The 21,337-nt window shown below is 32.1% G+C and overlaps 2 protein-coding genes across 2 annotated transcripts in view; both read left to right on the forward strand.

Annotated features, from left to right (window-relative positions):
• Positions 1 to 2,136, forward strand: part of LOC123699485 (neurexin-1) — a 94,796-nt gene extending 92,660 nt beyond the window's left edge. Inside the window, exons 26-28 of the mRNA XM_045646432.1 lie at positions 50 to 319; positions 692 to 834; positions 1,999 to 2,136. Coding sequence (XP_045502388.1) covers positions 50 to 319; positions 692 to 834; positions 1,999 to 2,136 — 551 coding nt within the window. The remainder of the gene's footprint in view (positions 1 to 49; positions 320 to 691; positions 835 to 1,998) is intronic.
• Positions 2,137 to 7,429: 5,293 nt separating this feature from the next.
• LOC123699822 lies at positions 7,430 to 9,341 on the forward strand. The gene has a single exon (XM_045646856.1). The coding sequence runs from the start codon at positions 7,430 to 7,432 to the stop codon at positions 9,308 to 9,310; it is 1,881 nt and encodes a 626-aa protein (XP_045502812.1). The 3' UTR covers positions 9,311 to 9,341.
• Positions 9,342 to 21,337: the final 11,996 nt, after the last annotated feature.

Consider the following 21,337-nt stretch of genomic DNA (forward strand, 5'->3'; position numbering starts at 1 on the left):
TTATTTTGCACCGGAAACTTTTAAATAAAGCCACAACCAAATTTTTCAGAGCACACGCACACAAGCAACCAGTTCACGCCCACAGTGACGCGACACACAGAGTCCACGCACACCACTGAAGAGGAAATACCAGACTACGAAGACCATAGACACACCAAGATCCCAACCAGATCTCCATACGGTATAGATGAAGGGATCCCGGGAAGCTATCCCGGGTATAACGGGCACGAACCAGAGATAACAACTAAGTGGTATCATCCGAAAGCCACGGATAATAGAGTCGTGCCGCCCGAGTCGGAGTTCTTTGCTACGATTGTTGGTAAGTTATTGAAGTTATAACTTAATCTACAATATTATAAAAACTCAAAACTGCTGAACCGATTTCGTTAATTCTTTTTTTTAACGAGGATGGTTTGTATAGAGAGAAAACGTAAACACGGGCTAAGCCGGAGCGGACCCTCGGTATTACATAAGGTTAACTAAACGAAGAAAGTCTAAAATGTTGACAAGTGATTGTGCTTCATATTGATCGTAAATTGAATGTACGATATTATGTAGTATCATAAATTATCAAGATTAGTTTTATATAAAGAATTTAATATTAATTTCAGTGTTTCTTAATTAAATGCTGAATTTCACTTATTCGAAGAAATAATAATATTTTTACAATACAAAAATACAAAATTTGCAGGTATCGTAGCATCAGTACTGATAGCGATAATCCTGATAGTGATAATAGTGCTGAAGCTGATGTTCAAGCTGGACCCGTCGTACAAGGTCACTGAGGACAAGAGCTACCAGCAGAGCGCTAGTGCTGCGCTGTTGGGGAATCAGGTATATTCGTCTAGACTTTTAAATATAAATTATACTAATAACTAGCGGTCCGCCTCGGCTTCGCCCGTGGTACATATGAAAAATAGATGTTGGCCGATTCTCAGACTTACCCGATATGCACAGAAAATTTCATGAGAATCGGTCCAGCCGTTTCGGAGGAGTATGCAGACTAACATTGTGACACGAGAATTTTATATATAAGTATAATATTATAAAGAGGAAAAGTTTGTATGTATGGTTTTCACGCATAAACTACTGGACCGATTTTGATGAAATTTGGCACAGATAATCTTTAGACCCTGAGAAAGAACATAGGCTACCTTTTATTGCGAAATACCACAGGCGAAGCCGGGGCGGACCGCTAGGAATAATAATGATAATATATTATGATAAATATGTATTATAAAGAACCTAAACAAATATTAACGTTTGTATATTTTTCGTTGGTGAGTGATGGTGATCTTAGTCGCGGCAGGAATCTTTTGAATGAACAATCTTTTAATTTTAAATACGTGAAATACTTGATAATCTCTTCTAATTTTCATATTATTATATTATATTATTTACATTTTTTTTACATAATCGGTTCTGTGCTTTAAATAATTTAAAAATGTTATAGCTACATTGTACTGAAGTTTCATTTATCATATTTCTTGAGGCTATTTATATTACATTATACGTACCACCAGTTCAAACTATTGTTAGAATATTGTTCTGAATACTCAGTTCGGCATCCGTTATAGATGTCTGCTATAATTGTGTGCTTTGAGAAATGCTTATTGAAGTAAAACTTCTTTATCGGGGTTGGAAAAAAAATATGTGTAACATTTTTTCGTTACGCGTGACATTTTTCCGTTACGCGCCATCTTCTTATCCCTACCACGCGTGATTCGACGTATTTCTGTAAAGTTGCATATAGTAAATTATTTTTTGAAAAATAAGATCATAAAGAAGTTTCACTTTTTACGTGTGTACACACTAGTGTAGATGAAGGGATCCCGGGAAGTTATCCCGGGTATAACGGGCACGAACCAGAGATAACAACCAAATGGTATCATCCGAAAGCCACGGACAATAGAGTCGTGCCGTACGTACGTACGTACGTAGTCGTACCCGTGTACGTGTACTAACACGTACACATTTTTTTATGTACATTTCTCGCAGGCCCACTCCAGCTACCAATCAGGTGCAGCAGCCAACGGTTCAGGAGCGCGCGGTCTGCAGCCGCTCGCACTGGGCCGCGCTGCACCACTACCGCCGCAACCCGTCAAACGGGATGGGATCAAGGAGTGGTACGTGTAGGGGGGAGGGGGGGGGGGAGTGGGGGGGTTGGTGATGAGAGCAAAATAGATAGTGATACTTTTAAATTAACTGATCAAGTTATTGAGTTTGAGAATAGTATCGACGTGAAAACGACGTGGAAATGTTAAAATAGTGACGATGAATGAAGGCTTCATCAATAAATGATCATCATCATTATTTACCTAGTAAACGTGAAACGACAAGTTTGATTTTAAACTTGTCTTAAGGACTTAATGGTCAAATATAACAAACTCTGAGATTATTCAAGTCGAGAAGTCGTATATAAAACAATTCGACAGTAATATTATCATAGTGAATAATTGCAAATGGACTTGAACAAACCAGTTATAAACGAAGATATACGACAGTCAATTCAAAGAAAATAATTATCACCGTTCACAAATAGTAAAAAAACATATTGTTAAAATAACTTTTGCTCAATATTCAAAACGTCACCAATCTCCAAATCAACTCTCTATCCACATCCACACATTTTAAGAACAAGAACATTAACGAAATGATCGCTCATTCAATCCGCGTGTCCATACAATTCGAACCGGACATATCAGCGTAGTTAATTTTATATACAATAGTGAATATACCTGTAGTCGCTTTTTAGCTGGTTGTATTTTGGGTGTAGACGTCTTTATTGACGAATTTTGTTATATATTATTATAATATTCTCCTAATACTCTTTCTACTCTATCTCTTTTTCAGGTTTCTATTCATTTATTCTATTTCAAACTTGATTATTTTTTCTCTTTACTCCCAAAATCTCTTTATTTTAGTAAATCTTAAATCTTTATTATTTTCTAAATAATTTAATAAATTCGTACTCTGTCTCTTTCATTTATGATATCTTCAATTATTTTTACGACTTTTGAATGAACTTATCAAACGCTATTTAAAAATCTTTTATATATTTAGCAATGAAGATGACTACCCAATAAGTATGAATGAAAGACGCATAATATGTTTGTGTTGCGTATGTAAAGTGGAGTATCGACTGATTGACAAGTGTTAGTGTAAATAAAGTTAATGTTAGTGACGTCACTCGAGCGGCTGGTGTATGTGCGTTGATGTAGACACGATAGACATGGAATTGCTTATTAAATGGAGTCGTTTGGTATAAAATTGCATTGTTAACTCCATATTGAGTTTAAAATTTATTGATGTACCTTATCTGTTGTTGCTTTGAGAAAAATGGAAACAGATCGCTTAGTTTTCTTTTACATTTTGTACAACACCCGCTTTTTTATAACATACAATTATCAATAAGGCAATATCGTTAACTATAGGGCTGCCAACACTGAAATAAAGCATATCGTTCAATTGAAGACTTCGGTAATATTACGATTTTCTCTTTCCTATATTTATTACGATTATACAATTGTTTTACATAAGGGTGAAAGTAAGGTTGATATCTTCAACATAAGGAGCTTGAATTAAGCATATGAAATCTTTAAGGACGGAGTAATTGAAGGAAAATATTATTTATTTAAAGTAAGCGTTTAATAAATTGTTTTAAATTATTGAAAATGTTATCTCATTTAATTCAGTCCTTAAGATCAAATTTTTCTATATGTGTATTAATTTTCTCTGTAGAGGCCTAATTGTCATGAAAATCGTTGAGCCTGATAACCTACTGTACTTTAATAGATATTTATTATTTATAGTACCTAACGATAACTTAATAAATATATGTGAATAATAGTTTAAAAACCTAAGTGTTCAAAACAATTTTCATCAACTTAAAACCTAGAAGTGTTTTGGCATGTCGCAAGGTTCTAGGCTAAGTCCCTATCTTTTTCTTATTTACAAAATTGATATATTTGATCACATATTCTTATTCATTATTTAATAATTGATCAAAATAATAGAGGAGACGAACTAATTGTTAAAAGAGTTTAAATTAATTTAAATTAGATTTTTTGCTATTTGGAACGTTTCTGCGAATATAATTGTAACTCCTAAACATGTCCTGTTTACTCTAGCTTCGACGCGTGCAATCCTTAATATCTTCAAATCGCTTAAATATTTTATAATATTACATCCACCGTCCCGTTTTCCTCTTTCCAAATAAATACTTCAATTAGCTTTAAAAGGAAAGTCATATTTATATAGATTGTTATGAAGCACAGGTTCTAGGTTCTATTGTATATAGTTACTATAATTAAGCGATAATGTACTGTAATGCCACACTCGTTTTACGGCACAAAATGTTAGTAAAATTTGTTTGTCTGTCAATTTTAGTGTTAATTAACAAAATGGTTTAGTGATTTGTATCCAATTTCAATACTGATTTGTACAATTTCGTTTGTGACTGTAGAAGTGAATTTATTTGTTTTAATATTAAATAAATTTGCTTCGTAAAAATATTTGTTAATCCAATTTGTTGTACAGGTAGATACGACTTCGGTCGGACCAACTTTTGTTTAACATAATTCGATCAGATTTTCAAATAATAATATATAATGTAATTTACATCAATGTGTTGTTTTATTTTAATTTACATTCGAAAATGATACCTACTCAACTATCCTGCATGAAAATTTACCTACTGTGGGTTGAACTAATGTGTCTTTAATATCGATAATAAACTCGAGCTTGATAAACCTTAATCTTGCTGTTATTGACTATAGAGCTCGCAATTTAATTTTAGGATACCAGAATGAAACACACTCTGATGCTATTAATTACTTAAAAGGTAAGAAATTTCACACAGATTTTCACAAATATCACCCCCAACAAAGAAATCGAAAACTGGGATCTCTGAACAATACAATATATTGTAATTATTATTTATAAATAATAAATACAATAGTAATAGATAGTACCTTCATCAAACTATAAACATTAAGTATAGACATTCATATAGAGTATAACATAACCAGCAAGCTTTGCTGTCAACCAAATAAAATGGTTATCATAAATGTAATTATAGCGATAATTAAGAATCAAACGACAACAAGAATAAATTGTTATTTACACAATTTCAAGTAATCGATCCAGATATTGAATTTCAAAAGGCTAGGTCACTAACCATTAACTCCAGCAGAGTAAATTTTGCGACTGAATTCCGAAGTTCTCTTCTCATATATAAACAAATTCATATTATTCGAGGTATTCGATTAATGAACAAATTATAAATCTGAAACATATTTTAACGAAGTAGGTAAATTCAGTATATATTTTAAACCATTGAACCGATTTTTATGAGAATTATACTATTAATATTAAATAATAATTATATAATAAAACGAAAAAAAAAAAAATCTTGGTTAAAACTATGCCTACCTATTATTTTGTTTTAAAATACTTTTGTACGCAGCCTTAGTAATTCGAAACCTTCCGAAACGAATTAACTTCAGAGAGTACATATTTCACTAGCCAAGTGTTGGCTTTACGATAATGGTAGTAATGTAAAGTGCGTATGGTAAAGTGGAAGGGTGCGATCTCATCGAATATCTCGAGTTTGGTAAGAAAAAGAAAAGGATTTTTGTAGATATTATGCAGATTTTCCAGCTATATTACTTCTACCGTCCGCATCGGCCAGCGAGCTCTTCAACACAAACGCTATGAATCATCAACGCCATGCTTCTATCGTCGAGTAACTTAAAATATAATTAATAATTTGCCTTCAACATGTTTTATTTTCTTGAATATCTAAAATGTAAGATTGTAAAATTTAAACTGAATAAATTATTATTATTTATCATAGACTGCGATTAAAGAGAAATAGGAGAAAACTTATTTAACTCAGTAAAGGATATTTTATTCATTAATTTTACAAAAAATGATTCCAATACCGTATTAATATTTCAAAATAGAAAAAATGGATAATTATTGTTCACTATCATTGCTTAAGTTCAGGGGAACTATTATGTGCTAACTGCGGAGTTGCATTTACATGAAAATGTCAAAATTAAGTGGAGCAGGTACTGTCAACATTTTCCCTAAGTATATAATATCTGCATATTCCTACTTTTGAAATGTCTACTGTGTTTCATTTGCAAATGAATCTATATACAAATAGTGATATAAAGCAGATAGAGCTTTTTTCGTTCATGATGGTCATGTATTTATTACTATTACAACGATTACAACATTTAAGAGGTCTTGTAATATAATTTCACAATTATTAATACAAAGTATCCACCCTTCGAAAAAATAGAATTGAATTAAAATTACACAAAAATATACAATTTTAAATGTGTACAATAACTGGCAAATACGTATATCATGGAATGAGGGCCACATTTAGACAGTAAACACTGAAAAAAAAATTGTTTAAGTATGGCAAATTTTCTTATATTCACCTTTATAGCACGCCGAAAATCTTAAACTTATTGATTTAATTTCAACATGCTTGTTGCTGTAACAAAACTTACTCCAAGATGTAGGCGTATACACGTGTAAAAGTTAGTAGGTATGTGTATGTCTAAACGTATTATGTGTAGGCTACATTTTAAAAGTTTATATTAAAACAATTATTAAAATATCATGTGTGAAATGATGATTTAAATATTATTGTAATATGATAGTGCTGTAGAGTTTGTGTTACAGTTTATCTGAATAGTATTAGCAACTACTGGTCCGAATTAATAATCTGTTTATCGAAAGCAGGTAAATTATAAAACAAAACAAAATACTTTTTTACGGATTATGTATAAAACTAAACTGAAAATATTATAAATATGAAGTTTCCTTATGAATTCCGTTTAAAGAATAAATACCTAGTAATAAAAACATGATGTTGTGGGCTGCCATTTTAATTTAACGCTCGTTTTAGTTAAAATTTCGAAAGCTTATAATTTTAAGTCCCTTGTCAGCTTAACTTTATACAAATAATTTTCTTTAAGAGTAAATTTGAAGAAATGAAGTTAAGTAATTATTCGAATTGTTTGCTTTTTAAGTCTATAAACACGTAGATAAATAGTTTTGTTAGCTTATTCTAAGAAAAATATAAGCTCGTAAACTGTTTCAGAATTATATGGCCCATATTGTAGCTTCTAAATATCTATCTTATAAACCTATCGAATATACTCAAACTCAAACATTTATTTATTCAACTAGACTTCTTCTAAAAACACTTTTGAATCGTAATTATTTTTAATAAAAACCAAAAACTATTTCAAACTGATTCGCAAATACGCGAATAAAGTTTATTTACGGAATAAAATATTATGCAGTCTAAGTTTAAAACCCCTGACCTCAAAACGGCTATAAATTGTTGTAAAAGCTGCAACTTTCTCGGAACAAATTTAGATCTTATATGAAGTGGGTTCTAGACATGTACTCCGCAACGCTGTGTTTCGTTTTAGTAAATACAGTTTATTCTGTACTAAGTGAAAATCCAATACTTATGCCATCTGTTAACTCTGACGAGAGCGTAAAAATATCTGAATGCGTTTTAAAACTGTCCGCTAAGTACTTTGTCGAGAAAAAAGCTTTAAGTGGCAGCATCGTCATTCTAGCCATTAATCCAGATGAATTCACAAAGCAGTATCTTTTGCAAACGGTGCACAATGGTATAAAATATTCAATAATGGTAAAAACACCGTTCTATCCCCACGCGAACGCGTCTCACTTCAGAGAAAAAGCCAAAAATTACATGATGGTACTAGAAAATAAAACTGACTTAAGGGCTTATATTGCATTACTAAGCAAATTACCTACTTGGAATCCCTTCGCAAAAACAATTATATTATATGAAAAACAAGAAAACGAAGACAATGAAAGACTCGCTATCTCGTTAATAAACGAATTACATCAGTCTAAGTTACTTAAAACCATCGTTCTAATATATTCTCCATTAGACGATGAGATTATAGCGTACTCTTGGAATCCTTATACAGAAACAAATTGCGGGGGCAGATGCGATTCAGTATACATTTTAGACAGATGTAAAGATAATGTTATAAGGCAATTAGAGGTTCAAAGGGAAATGTTTCCATTAAACTTGAAAGGATGCCCTTTATTAACATATGCCGTTATATCAGAGCCATACGTGCTGCCTCCGGATGGAAAACTGACAACTGAGATTTGGAACGATGTCTACGATTTTCAGAAAGGCGGTGAGATAAGTTTAGTAAAAATTATAGGGCAATTTACAAACATGACACCTATTATACGCATGTCTGAGATCGAGGAAAATTGGGGAGTCATTTACCCGAATGGATCGGCTTTACTTAGAAATGACTCGGTGGATCTTGTTATTGGTGACATCGAAGTTACTAGAACAATTCGTAAGTGGTTCAATCCAACAATCAGTTATACGCAGGACGAGATGACGTGGTGCGTCCCGCGTGCAGGTAAAGCGGCGACATGGGATAATATTGTAACAATTTTTCAATGGTCCACTTGGGCCGCCACCTTTGGATGCCTTATTACCATCAGCTTATTATTCCATTACTTTGGCTATAAAGAGAATAGCAAAGTTTCCAAATGGCCGACGAATTCGCTTCTAAAGTCATTTGGCATGCTACTCGGTTGGAGCGTCTCACTCGACGCTCGATCTGCTACGTTTAGAATTCTGATGTTTGGCTGGCTTTGTTTTAGCATAAACATGGGGATATCCTATGTATCATTCCTGAGAAGCTTCCTAATGCATCCGCGATTTGAGAAGCAAATAAGCAGCGAGGCGGATCTCATTCAGTCTGGAATTCCTCTGGGGGGCAGGGAGATTTACCGATCCTATTTTGAGACTAATAACGCGAGCTCGTTTTATTTGTATCGCAAATATAACTCGACAACGTTCTCCGAGGGGATCCGCCGCGCGGCTTACGGTAGGAATTTTGCCGTTGTTTCGTCAAGGAGGCAGGCGGTGTATATGGACCAGGTTTTGGGTACAGGCGAGTCGTTGATTTACTGTTTTCCTGAGAGCCACAACCTTTATAAATACGGTGTTGCTTTATTAGCTAGGGAATGGTACCCGCTCCTAGAGAGATTCAATAATATTATACGGAGTGTTTCCGAGAATGGATTGATTGAGAAATGGAATAAGGAATTGTTTATTCGTTTGGTTGGAGCAAAAGGTACGAACACTATAGTACCGTTGGGTATGCAGCACTTATTAGGAGCATTTTTTCTAATCGGAATTATGTATGTCATTGCAATCAGCGTTTTTATTTGGGAACTGATTATAGGTTATATTGATAGGAGGAAAACATAGCATTTTTATTATGATTTTGAACAAAGAAAACCATTTGTTGTCCCTTTATTGTAATTATGTGTACATACACATTACACGACGTGTCCATTTTTATTACACAATTTGTTTACTGCTTATCCTGAAATAAATATATAATTATTGTTTGAAAAATAAATATTTGCGTAGTATGTCTGTTTTTTATTTTAATCGTTACATACAGACCTTTAACTTTTATTTTGAGGCATGCAATTCATCCTATTTTAGGGAATAGACAGAATATGAATGTAAAAAATAAACACACTATAATTATTTAAGTTTTAATTTTTATTTATCAAAATAATTTTTAGAACAGAAATTTAGATAAAAAATATTCGAACAATAAGTCGTAGGGGAGAGGGGGGCATTACGGGGACGCGGGGCACGACGGGGCCATCCACACTTACAGAAAACTATACGGTCTAGATGTGTTTTGTTTTCGCTAATAGGTAGCCAATTTGTATCTCTCGTAAGTCTGAAAGTGACCGGCGAAAGGCTGCGCACGTTTGATTTTTAATAGGAAAAACGATTTTCAACGTAATTTCATGTAATTTTGAGTGACTATGAATACGCTTATAAAATGGTAAGTGTTTATGTTGCTACTATCATGTATTTACTTTGTTATTGCAGATAAGTTATTTATTGATATGTTTTGAACAAAAATACTCTAACCCTCACTCATTTTATTTGATTTGTTATTTAAAATAATGTGAGAATTGGGGCATAACGGGGACATGGCTACGGGGTACGATGGGGTATCCCGTTATGTTAGAAAAAACGAGAACAATTTAAGAGAACGAAGAAATTTTCTAATCCAAATGACCCCAAGTTAAAGAAGAACTCTAAGAAACAGAAGACCCAAAAAGACTCTTCTGAAGAGAATGCCGACGAGGATACCATGTGCATGTACTGCCTTGACGGGAACCACACTATTTAAGGTCTTCGGAAGGTTGGGTGGCTTGTCAATTATGTGGACGGTGGGCTCATATATCTTGTGCTGGTGTAGATGACGACAATACAGAAGAAATCCACATGTGCTTGTATTGTGACGCAAAATAAATACGTACCCCATTCTGCCCCTACCCTGGGGCACGATGGGGTTTTCATAATAGTTTCAAAAAATTAAAATTATAACGTGATATGATTATTTACATCACCAAATTCTATGCCAAATGATAGTTTAATAAGTAACCAAAGTGTTGTGATTCATTTTAATTAATAAATACATTGCGTTGATCATGTAACTGTGTATTTTCCTTAACGTCCCCATTATGCCCCCCTCTCCCCTACCTACCAAGTTGTATTGACATTATAAGTATTGCCCAGAGCTAAATCTGCTGAAGAAAGTGAAGCCAGCAAGAGCGGTTAGTATGTATTAAATTTATATTCTAACCAATAGTAACTAAGGTTATATATGTTCACACACTATGTAGATTACCGCGATATAATTCAAGGCGCTTAATTACATTGAGGCATCAATATTACATTATCTATAGATTATACTAAGTTCTAGTTATATCATGATTACCTACAATTAGTGTGTTATGCATTGATTTTGCATATATTGGCCGCTAAAGAGAAATATTATTAATATGTAAATTGGTATTTGAAAGACATCACTGTTGTGTTTCTAGTTTTTATGAGTGGAACTTGACGAACTAGAAACGTTTGTAAAGTTACAAGTTCTCGAAAGTAAGCAATAAATATTTTTACAGAAATGTTTGTTTTGATTGATTTTTTGTTACTGACTCGTGAATAGTATGTTTTTATAGAAAACTAACTAGGTACCTACGTAATTTTTTAAACTAAAAGTAACCATTCGATCCGATATCTTAACATAAATTCCTATTTTTTTTTTAATTTCGCTAGTACAAAAACCTTAATTATTTATTAAAGCATAATTTTTTTTAAATCATAACATGTTCAAAAAAATCAGCCAATAAATGACTTGTTTGTAAAACAAGATGTATTTAATTATCTAAAACTCGTATCTAGTTGATTAGCTGAGTTCCTTCAAGTGCAAGTGGCAGTAGTTCGAACGAGAGCATCCTTTAAGCAACTGCTTCTATTTACATCAAACATAGATAAGACGTCTTGATAGTCGAGACGTTTTGCCTAAGAACTAACAGACAGACCTAGACGCGAGATACGTTTTCCCAAAAAGGCACAAATATGTATTGTTTTCCTTTATGTGTTACTTTTATTCCTTCTCAAATTTCAACTCAAAACGCCTTTAAAGAACGTTATCCGAGTTTGAGAACAATTGTAACGCAAATAAAGAAAATAGCTCAGTCGATTTGAAATGTGATATGGAGATATAACCGCACGACATACGATGGCAAAAAATAACAAAGAATTTTCCTTATCTTCCGTATTTTTGTTGTCTAAAAATATATCTTATAAAAATTCCTGTTTTTATAAGAATACCATACATCCGTTTACTTTGGTACATAATTACTTTTTAAGAATATAAATCTCAAGGTTTCCAGAGGATAATAATCAATAAGGATTAATAAGGAAATTTGAAAAGTTGTTGCTTAATAGACTCTACTTATTTTATTTTTATATATCCAAAATCTAATGAAAGTTAGAAAACGGACCTCTACGTCATACATTTGCATAAAAATGTTCATCATAATTATTTATAATATGTTTCATCATCAATATCGGCAATCGCATCCTCCTCGTCGTTTCTCTTGTATGCTTGATGTTTTTATTATGCTTATAAACGTAGCCTGAAACTTATTTTTGCGTATTCAGTTATTTTAGATAAACATAAAATTAATTGCTTTTAGGCTAAAATTTAACAGCAAACTGTATCGGTACTCTACACTTCTTCACTGCATTAATATGACAGACATTCATTCGTTTTTAACACCTTAAACTGACATCTGCCCACTGCAAATCAGAAATGTTAAACTTGGATAAACCCAAACCAGTCAAAACGTTAAAAGAACGAAACAATACCGTCTGTCGGTCGTTGAACCACTCAATTAGTACATAGTGAATTTAAAACCGTCAACGTCACTGTAACTTAGCATAACAAATGGTGGTCTTTGTTACGTGCGTCAAACTCAAGCGTACGCGAAAGATAAATTGTTACTGAGGGCCGTTGGCACGAGACACGGTTGGATTAATCGTAGTTTAATCACTGCAACGCGTGTAAGACGGTGCAAGTTCGTCTAGATCGATTACGCGTAAATGAAAATCAGTTTTAAACGCTTTGTATTATAGTATAGAAGAAAGCTTATCTGATTATCCCATGTCACTACATAAATAAAATATCGATGTGAAACATCTATAAACGCACGTTATATGCTATAAATAGATCTAAGCTTCATTTAACAGCAATTAAAAGTCAACTGATTATTGTGAAAATAAAAATTGTTTTAATAAGCGATCCTTTACTCTTCAGATAATTCTTTAAATCACGTTGAAAACGACATTTTGACGAGTTGACGACATAAATTGACATGAAAATTTCCATTAAACGAGAAGTATTTCATCCTACAAAATTAAATTAAATCTATTTTCAGGTTCTTTCCAAGAATTAAACAAATTAAATTCTAATTATATTTCACTGGTGACTAAATTGTATTACCAGTTTATACAATCAAATTAAATCTAATCGAATGAAATTGCTGCTAAATTCACAGTTATTTAACATTAATAATTGAATGTCCGCAATTTAATTAACTTCATTTAAATGAATAGAAATTGTTATTAATTAGTAACACCATAATTGATAATTATACGCATAAGTGATTGTATAAATTCAGTATAAATCCTATTACATAAAACAATTTTTATAAACTTATTTGCTACATAAGCCTTCTAAATAGCGGTTTTCGTAGAATCATAATTCAAATTACTTATGATTCTTCGATATTCTAAACGTATTAGGTTATAAGTCACGTACTTACATTAATAGAACTCTCTAATCATCTATTTGTTTTATAATAAATAAATAAAGTTAATATCAACTTATATGCACCTAAGTGGTGGTAAGTAAGGTTTACCAAAAATGGTTTATTATTTTTACAATAATATTATGACTGTGATAGAATAATATTGAAAATAATGCAATAATTGTAAACTCACAGTTGAGAATATTTCTAATGTATGTATGATCGACTCTACAATTTTATGGTGACATTTACATGGTTACCAAAATTATTTGTCATACCTAATTAAAAAATCTATTGATGCTAATATATTATATGAGTAAAGGTCAGAAAAATGAATAGCACATATGGTATAAAATAAAACCATACATATTTATATAACAAAAATATTTTATTATTAGTTCTAAATTACATACATATGTGCTCACTGATAATCCTAATTTCACAATAAAGAGTACTGGCATACTAAAACCGTTAAATTTTAGTCAGTTAAAAACGGTCAGTTTAAACTCCCGTTAGCACGTTGTAGAACCTGGCCTTTAATACAGTTGTCAACCGAGACGCTGTGTGGGCCATCTGACTTCCTCATCGCCACATAAACGTTCAACATAATTATCCATAACTCGGATTGCTCCAACCTTGTTAGTTGGAGGTGCTAAAACCTGAATGGTTTTGCTTAATTGGTACTCCTCGTTTTGGTTTTGGGTATTTTAACACATTTGTAGGTAAAATAAAACAGTGTTTGTTTATTTTGTTACAATATCAGCAGATCAAGGCATATGAAAATGCACTGCACCTGTAACAAGAGAAAAAAAAAATTATCCGCATATTATTTTCTCCAAAATTACTAGAGTGGATTATAATAGAAACTTAAAACACAATGTTGTTATAATAAAAATAAAGTCCTTGAATTAAATCTGACCATTTGAATAAGAACGGGCGAATCCAAGCTAACAGCTAGTTTAATAACGTACGATATCTATATTGTATCGGTTATCAAATAAAGTATAATGAAACTTAAAAACTAGACATATATTTTACTAGGTTCCCGCCCGCGACTTCGCCCGCGCAGTCAAAGAAAAACCCGCATAGTTACCGTTCCTGTGGGATTTCCGGGATTGCGTGATTTTCCCGGGATAAAAAGTAGCCTATGTCCTTTCTTGGGTATCAAAATAACTCCATACCAAATTTTATGAAAATTGGTTCAGTTGTTTAGGCGTGATTGAGTAACAGACAGACAGAGTTACTTTCGCATTTATATGTTAAGTATGGATTAATAAATCCGTCAGAATTGAGCAAGCTATAAAACATCTTAACACCCAAGAAACACCAAAGGGATAGAAGACAAATTTGTTGCTGATATTTGATCACATCAGTTTTATACAGGGCCCGTAACAGCAACAAGATATTGGTCTATTAAGCCGCAATATATGGGTTTCCATTATCTAAACAGCCCTTCTGGGAACCTTGCGATCCGCTCTGAGGAACAACACTTCAATATTTGGATATGACCTTCGAATACGATGTTTTTGAAATGTTGTAATAGTTTTTTTAATATGGTCTGGCTTGTATGAGTGATCGTTGAAGCTTGTGTGTATGAATATGTATGAAACGTATCTAAGAATATTATTATAATATTAAGTATATTATAGAAAACTAACTGAAAACGTTGTTCTGCCTAAGTACTATTAGTTAGGGTTATGAAAATAGATTGATAGAGAAAGAGCCACACTTTCATAAGAATCGGTCTTGCCGTTTTGGACGATTGTTTTGACTGTATATATGTTTTTAACTACTGCATAGATTTTAGTGATATTTATACTCATTTTAATTCATTCAAAATAAATTTAACTAGGATGCCTTAATAAATTAGTTTTAAAGAATACAACCTATCCATCGATTCTTAGTAATTATAAATAAGTAGCAACAAATCTTCATTCATTTGAAACAACAATGCCTTTGTAACACGAATAATCATTCTGGTTACATGACGTTACTGGAACGCTTTGCGAAGGTTTTAAGTCGTAGATTTAGCAGCGAGCTTGACCTAATTCACGAACCAGCTTTGACCAAGTATAACACTATTATTCTGTCTATAGATAAACTTCATCTTTCATTTTAAATACTCAACTTGAATTCAAAGCATTAGGCACTAAAACGATAAAGTTAGTCACAATAAACTTTCATCATTCGCATTCCAACGTATATTTAATAAGCGCCAGTTGCTGAAAATCTAAAAAGAGGAAAAATACGCAAACTGTGATGTATGGTTTAAAGGAGCATCTGTCTGTCAGGGACCACCTAGCGAGAAAGATCATTCATCTTTATACATTTTGCAACAAATAAATTTGCATCTAAAACAATCCCTACACCACAGACATAGGGTCTACAATCGAAACTACTAGTTCCACAATTATGTTTGTGAAACAGAGTTGTCTTTTAATTCCGATGAGTCTCTAACACCGTCGCATAGAAGCTATATTCGCGTGAAAGATGAATAAATAAGATGATGGAGTTTTTTGTTGCGTCTTGTTCGCTGAATGACACTTAATATGCTCTTTCCATATTTTCGTTATGATGCTATGATTGCTCTGGGAGTATTTTAAGAATTCAAAAATGCTGAGTGAAAATTATCGCGGTAGTCGGGTATTATGTCATGCTGTGCCAGGAAAAACAATAGGAAAGTGACTTTATTCGAGGGGAATTTTAATGCTTTGGGTATTGTCTTTATTTTACCGTTTGTACGTAGAAAATATTTTTGATAAACACATCAAGTTTTAGCTGGGTAGCATCGTTTGCATTTTGCATAACATTTGAGAAAAGTACTTAGTATGATTAAAGCTTTATGAAATTATTAGATTACTCTTATCATTTTTATTGTGAGTTGTCCTCAATTAGTGATAGGGTTGCCTTTATAGTGTATTTCTTTATCCTTCATCTTTTATGAAATTAAATATCGTAATCGTCAATGAATTATTAATATAAAATCATCCTCTGTCTGATCTGTTGTCTTTATTAATGTATAATTTTTGTAATTCTTTAATCTTTTCCATAAACAGAAAAATATTGCTTACTTCCGAAATGATAGTTCGTTTATTTAATCCATAACTTATGTACACTATATTCCTCTCATATAAGCTGAGTCAGATATAAATTCAGAGGTTTCATACGTTTTGAAAGTTGTAAAATTTAACGATCTAACCCAAGTTGGAGTTACCCGAGCGGTGCTTAGCGTTTGCGCATTGATAATCTGCTTTCTGTACGTTTTAAGCCTAGATTATTTATTATTCTAGGCCATGTTGATGTTGCGGGAGCAGCCAGGATGGAAATTCGTGAAATTTCTTCGAAATAATGGTTTGTTTGTCGGAAAATATATGCTTAACTATGACTTAGTATAACAAATGTCTATATATTATGAACTCAAACTCAAACATTTATAAAATATTCAGTAAGACTTCTTCTAGAAGCACTTTTGAATAGTTTTACCATTTATTACCGGTTCGGAAAGTATTTTCCACAGAGAAGAACATGCAAGAAGCTCTTTAGTTGCTCTTGTATAATAATAAATCGTGGTTTAATTTTAATATGAGTGAATTATATTAAATTAATTAATGACATAAGTTTACTATGAAAGGTATTTCTGCATTACAATCTTATACTTGCACTTTATACATCGTCTTCACTTCATTCGTAACTCAACGTCCGCTTTGATGAAATCATACAAAATCTTCATAGGTTTAAGTTATACGCGATATTATTATTACTACCTATAGTAAGTAGCTTATAACTGAGTTCGTAGAATTGGTAAGAATCACATTGAACTAAGGGTTTGTTGAATCTACATAGATAGGTACTAAATGTTAACTAAATGTTAAAACTAAATCGTATCTATGTAACATTGCGTATTCATACCAATGACAAAAAATTCGTTAGTTAAACTTGGAGTAATAACTATGTAATCAAAGAACATAAAAAAAAACAAAAAAAAAACCTTTCACACAGGATTTTTCAGTATTGAATCTCTTAAACTAGTTTAATAATCAGGACAAACACAGCAAGTCAAAGGAAACATCCATAAGCAAGCAAAGCAACGAAAACTCATCACTCACGAACCCATAACACATATTCAGAACCGTTCACAATGCCTTTGTGAAATTTGCACTTTTAAGGCAGGATAAAATCCCTTCCCAAACATCAAGGCTTGATTATCAAACTTGATGAAAGTTCACGTTTGATCGTTTGAGATGTTTCAAATGAGACGTAATGTATGGCATGAGCTGATGATATTGTTTAGTGACGATAATTCGTTGTTGAAAGTGCTTTGGGTATGTGATGATGTGATTTTATAAGACGCTGGTGTAAACTCAGTTGAATTATGCTTTAAAATGTTGTAAAGAGGTTGTATTTTACTCTTTAAAAAGCTGGATAAATAATATATAACAATTAATACTTCGAATGTTATAAAATAGACGATTGTATACAAGATGAGTGGAGCCCACAGTGGAGCCAATAGTATGACGAGATAGCGATAGTTAAGTTATAAATGAAGTTTATTTCTTATTTTACTACTATGTACCAAATTCGTCGTGATTAACGAAGCTTTGCCTTCTTTCACCAAACCATTTGTATAGGCATAATACTTAGGAACTTGAAACCTAGTTAAACTTGTGAGCTGAGCTCAAAAACTTCATAATTGTTTAAGGTACGCTTCAGGCTCATGTGCTGTACACACTCGTAAGATGTTGAGAAAATAATTTAGCTCTGAAAATGTTCCGACCGCGCCTTGGGCGGATTTACTTGAAGAATGTTTAGAAATTATATACAAATATTACACGTCAGACTTGAATTAAGTGAGCTAGATTTTAAGGTATGTTTCGGGGAAGTTGTGTTAATGTTAGTTGATTGTGATTTGATTTATTTATTTATTGAAGATAAAGAAATAAAAAGAGCTCGCTAATGTGGATGCAGAAGCCATTAATAGATAAGAAATATAGTTGAAACTCATGAAATTAATATATCGATCCATGATAAGTATAAAGTTTGTGTTAAATATGTTCGTTTAAATTGAGCCAAAATCGAGTCTAAAAAAGAACTATTAACTATGAGAAATATTAAAAATAATGTGAGTGGTTTGATGATGTATGTAGTACATTATAGAAATAGATAATCGAATCAGTGATGTTGGGTAAAGGATAATTGAATTCAGTTTATAACCGTTCGTAGTACTAAATGTTAATTGGCTTTAATATAATTTTGCTTATGTAAGTTAATGTCTTGATAATAATAATTATAACGGAATTATTAATGTATTAATTTGTGTCTTTTATAGCTATACCAAATGAATATTCATAGCACAAACCATGAGTAAACACACAACTTAATCATTTATCAATAAACCCAACATTAATGTACAGAATAAATGCTCTACATACTCTACAAATTCATACCATAATGTAGTAACTGAATTTTATAGTATTACGTAATGTAATGGTGAACACGTGTGCCCATATTACTGCATTGTCAGATGTCTTTAATAGGCCTGTAATTAAGACTGTGTTATATGAATACATTTATACAAGCCTGCCTCAAACAAGGCAGTTGCGGTTGTGTATTTTAATTCCTGTCCTACTTTACTCATATGGCTATAAACTTAGTACATAAATTGACAGCCTTGACCATAAAGTATAAACTAGAATAGAATATTTCGATAACCAAATGTCAGTATACAAACTGCGGAAACTTTAGATTGGTCCTTCGAGACTGCTTTTTGTGAGAACACATCTGTTACTAAATTTTTATTACAAGTTTTTCGGTAAGATAAAAAAACATGCATTTCATTAAACAGATTATTTTAATACAATTATTGATTGTTTTAGACATTTCTAAGAACTGGCAAGTAGAAATTTCAGCATTCGATTGGCAAACTTTTGCAATCGGATTTTTCCAGTACAAGAATATGTAAGAAGATCCAATATGTAAGAAAGTAAACCCATATTGAATACTTAAATGTGAAGCTTAATTTAAACTTCGATCGTGCAACTGTTGTGTGTATGGAGACATGTGACGCGGTGTTACCAACTTCGCGGGATAAAAAGAGAAAATGGCAGGCGACGTAAAATTCTGCCTCGTGGTCAGCGGAGCAAAGAATGTGGTAAGGCGCAGATGTGCCTTCGAGCTTTATGTTTCTGGGTAAACGTTGAGGTGGTGGGATGTAAAATTAATATTTAGGTGGGAAAGTAGACTATAATAATAGGGGTAATGCATCAGAAAGGTAAATTAAAAATTATTAATAGTGTTATTTATTACCACTGTGTTGAAATCCATAACTTTCTGATATTTTTATGATTTTTTCGTCGGTAATAATAACGATTCCTTTTCCACAGAACCTGAATTGTTTATTATCATTTTTCTTGCACTACAACTAAACAAAGACATAGCGAGCATAAGTGTGTGAATCATCGAAAAAAAAAAATCTTAAATGAATACCACCGTGCTACATCTGACCCTTATTCTTTGACCAAGCACTCAGCTTATGCGGGGCTGTAAAATTTAACGGTTTACAATAAACTTGTGAAACTTAGTCCTGCGGAACCCACATGCGCTCAATCGGCTAAGGTTATGGACCTCATGTTTTTATTAGAGCCTACTCGGCGATTTTCGTAAGCGCTTCACGTTTATGACAGTATGAAGTAAATATTCTTTATTATACTTCAATTTTATTGTATTCTATTCAGGTTATAGGGTTGATGAAGGGATTTCTGATTAGGAAAATATTATAGATAAATCACGCTTGAAGTAACTTTGAAGAAATGTGTCTTATGTTATTGGAACTTGTTGATATAAGCTGCTTGGAGCTATATTTAAAAACACAGATGTTTCAAGCCTTATTCTGGTAAAGATAGGAATAAAAATCTAATATATAAAAATCAATGCCACTTTTCGTTGTAATTCCATAACTCGAGAACGGCTGAACCGATTTCGATAATTCTTTTTTTATTATATTCCTTGAAGTACGAGGATGGTTCTTATGTAGAGAAAATTTAAATATGTACCACGGGCGAAGCCGGGGCGGACCGCTAGTATATTATGTATATGATAGGCTTCTTATAAAACTTCTCAGTACTTACTATACAGAGGTTTTATAATTATTGTACTAAGTAGTATGTTTTATAAATTAATTTTCTTCTATGTTTTAATATCATAGGAATTCAGCTGTCCGTTTTCATTCTTCGGTATATGTATTATTACCTGTGCTCGCGACTAGTCCGCGTGGAATAGTAACTGTATAGTAGTAACTACCTACTTAATATACAATTATTGAGTAAACACGTACTTCCATAAACAATTATTAAATTATAAGCAAATATAATATAATAATAATAAAATAAAAATATAATATAATTATATGTTTAGCGTATATTTGATTACTTATTTTCATTACTTTACAATATCACAGTTTACCAAGACTTACATGGCTAGATAATATTTCAAAAATTAAACGTATACCAAATTATAGCTTACAATATAAATAATTTTTAATCTAAACCTAAACAATACAGAAATAACTGTATCAAAACAAAATTTTCTACACAACGATTTCTGTCAAAAGTTTGTGAGCTGTCAGGTGCAGGGCTCAACGTTTTCTGTCAAATAATTCTAGTTGAATTAATGTACATGTTATATTTGATCAATTTACTTCCGAAATAACATACATTTTGATTTAGTCCGGTTATAATAATAGTAATCAAATCTGAAATATTTACCTGATGTGATATGGGTTTATTTTAACGTATGTATTTTATTTGAACGATCAAGAATGTAGATAACATTCTTCTCATAATTTTCAAAAAAAGCTAGAAAATTTATTATTAAGTTCTTTTTATACATTGTATAATTAAAGATTGGCTTGAAATACAATTGTATAATTTCAAACCAGTCCCCGAAACATATTAGGTACAGTTAGTAAAAGTTTTTTTATAACATAACACGGCTAAGTTTTACCTTCTGCCACCTACAGTCAAAATCATCAATTAAGCATAAAAAATGTAATACAAAAATACTGTTAAATTAATCTAGTTTCAAACTCTGTGTTTCAAACACATCTTTA

Source organism: Colias croceus, chromosome 18, assembly GCF_905220415.1.
Source record: "Colias croceus chromosome 18, ilColCroc2.1".
Taxonomy (NCBI): Eukaryota; Metazoa; Arthropoda; class Insecta; order Lepidoptera; family Pieridae; genus Colias; species Colias croceus.

Bases quoted from the DNA above. Each gene is read 5' to 3' on its own strand.
- LOC123699822 (XM_045646856.1), top strand. From the start codon at position 7,430: ATGTACTCCGCAACGCTGTGTTTCGTTTTAGTAAATACAGTTTATTCT.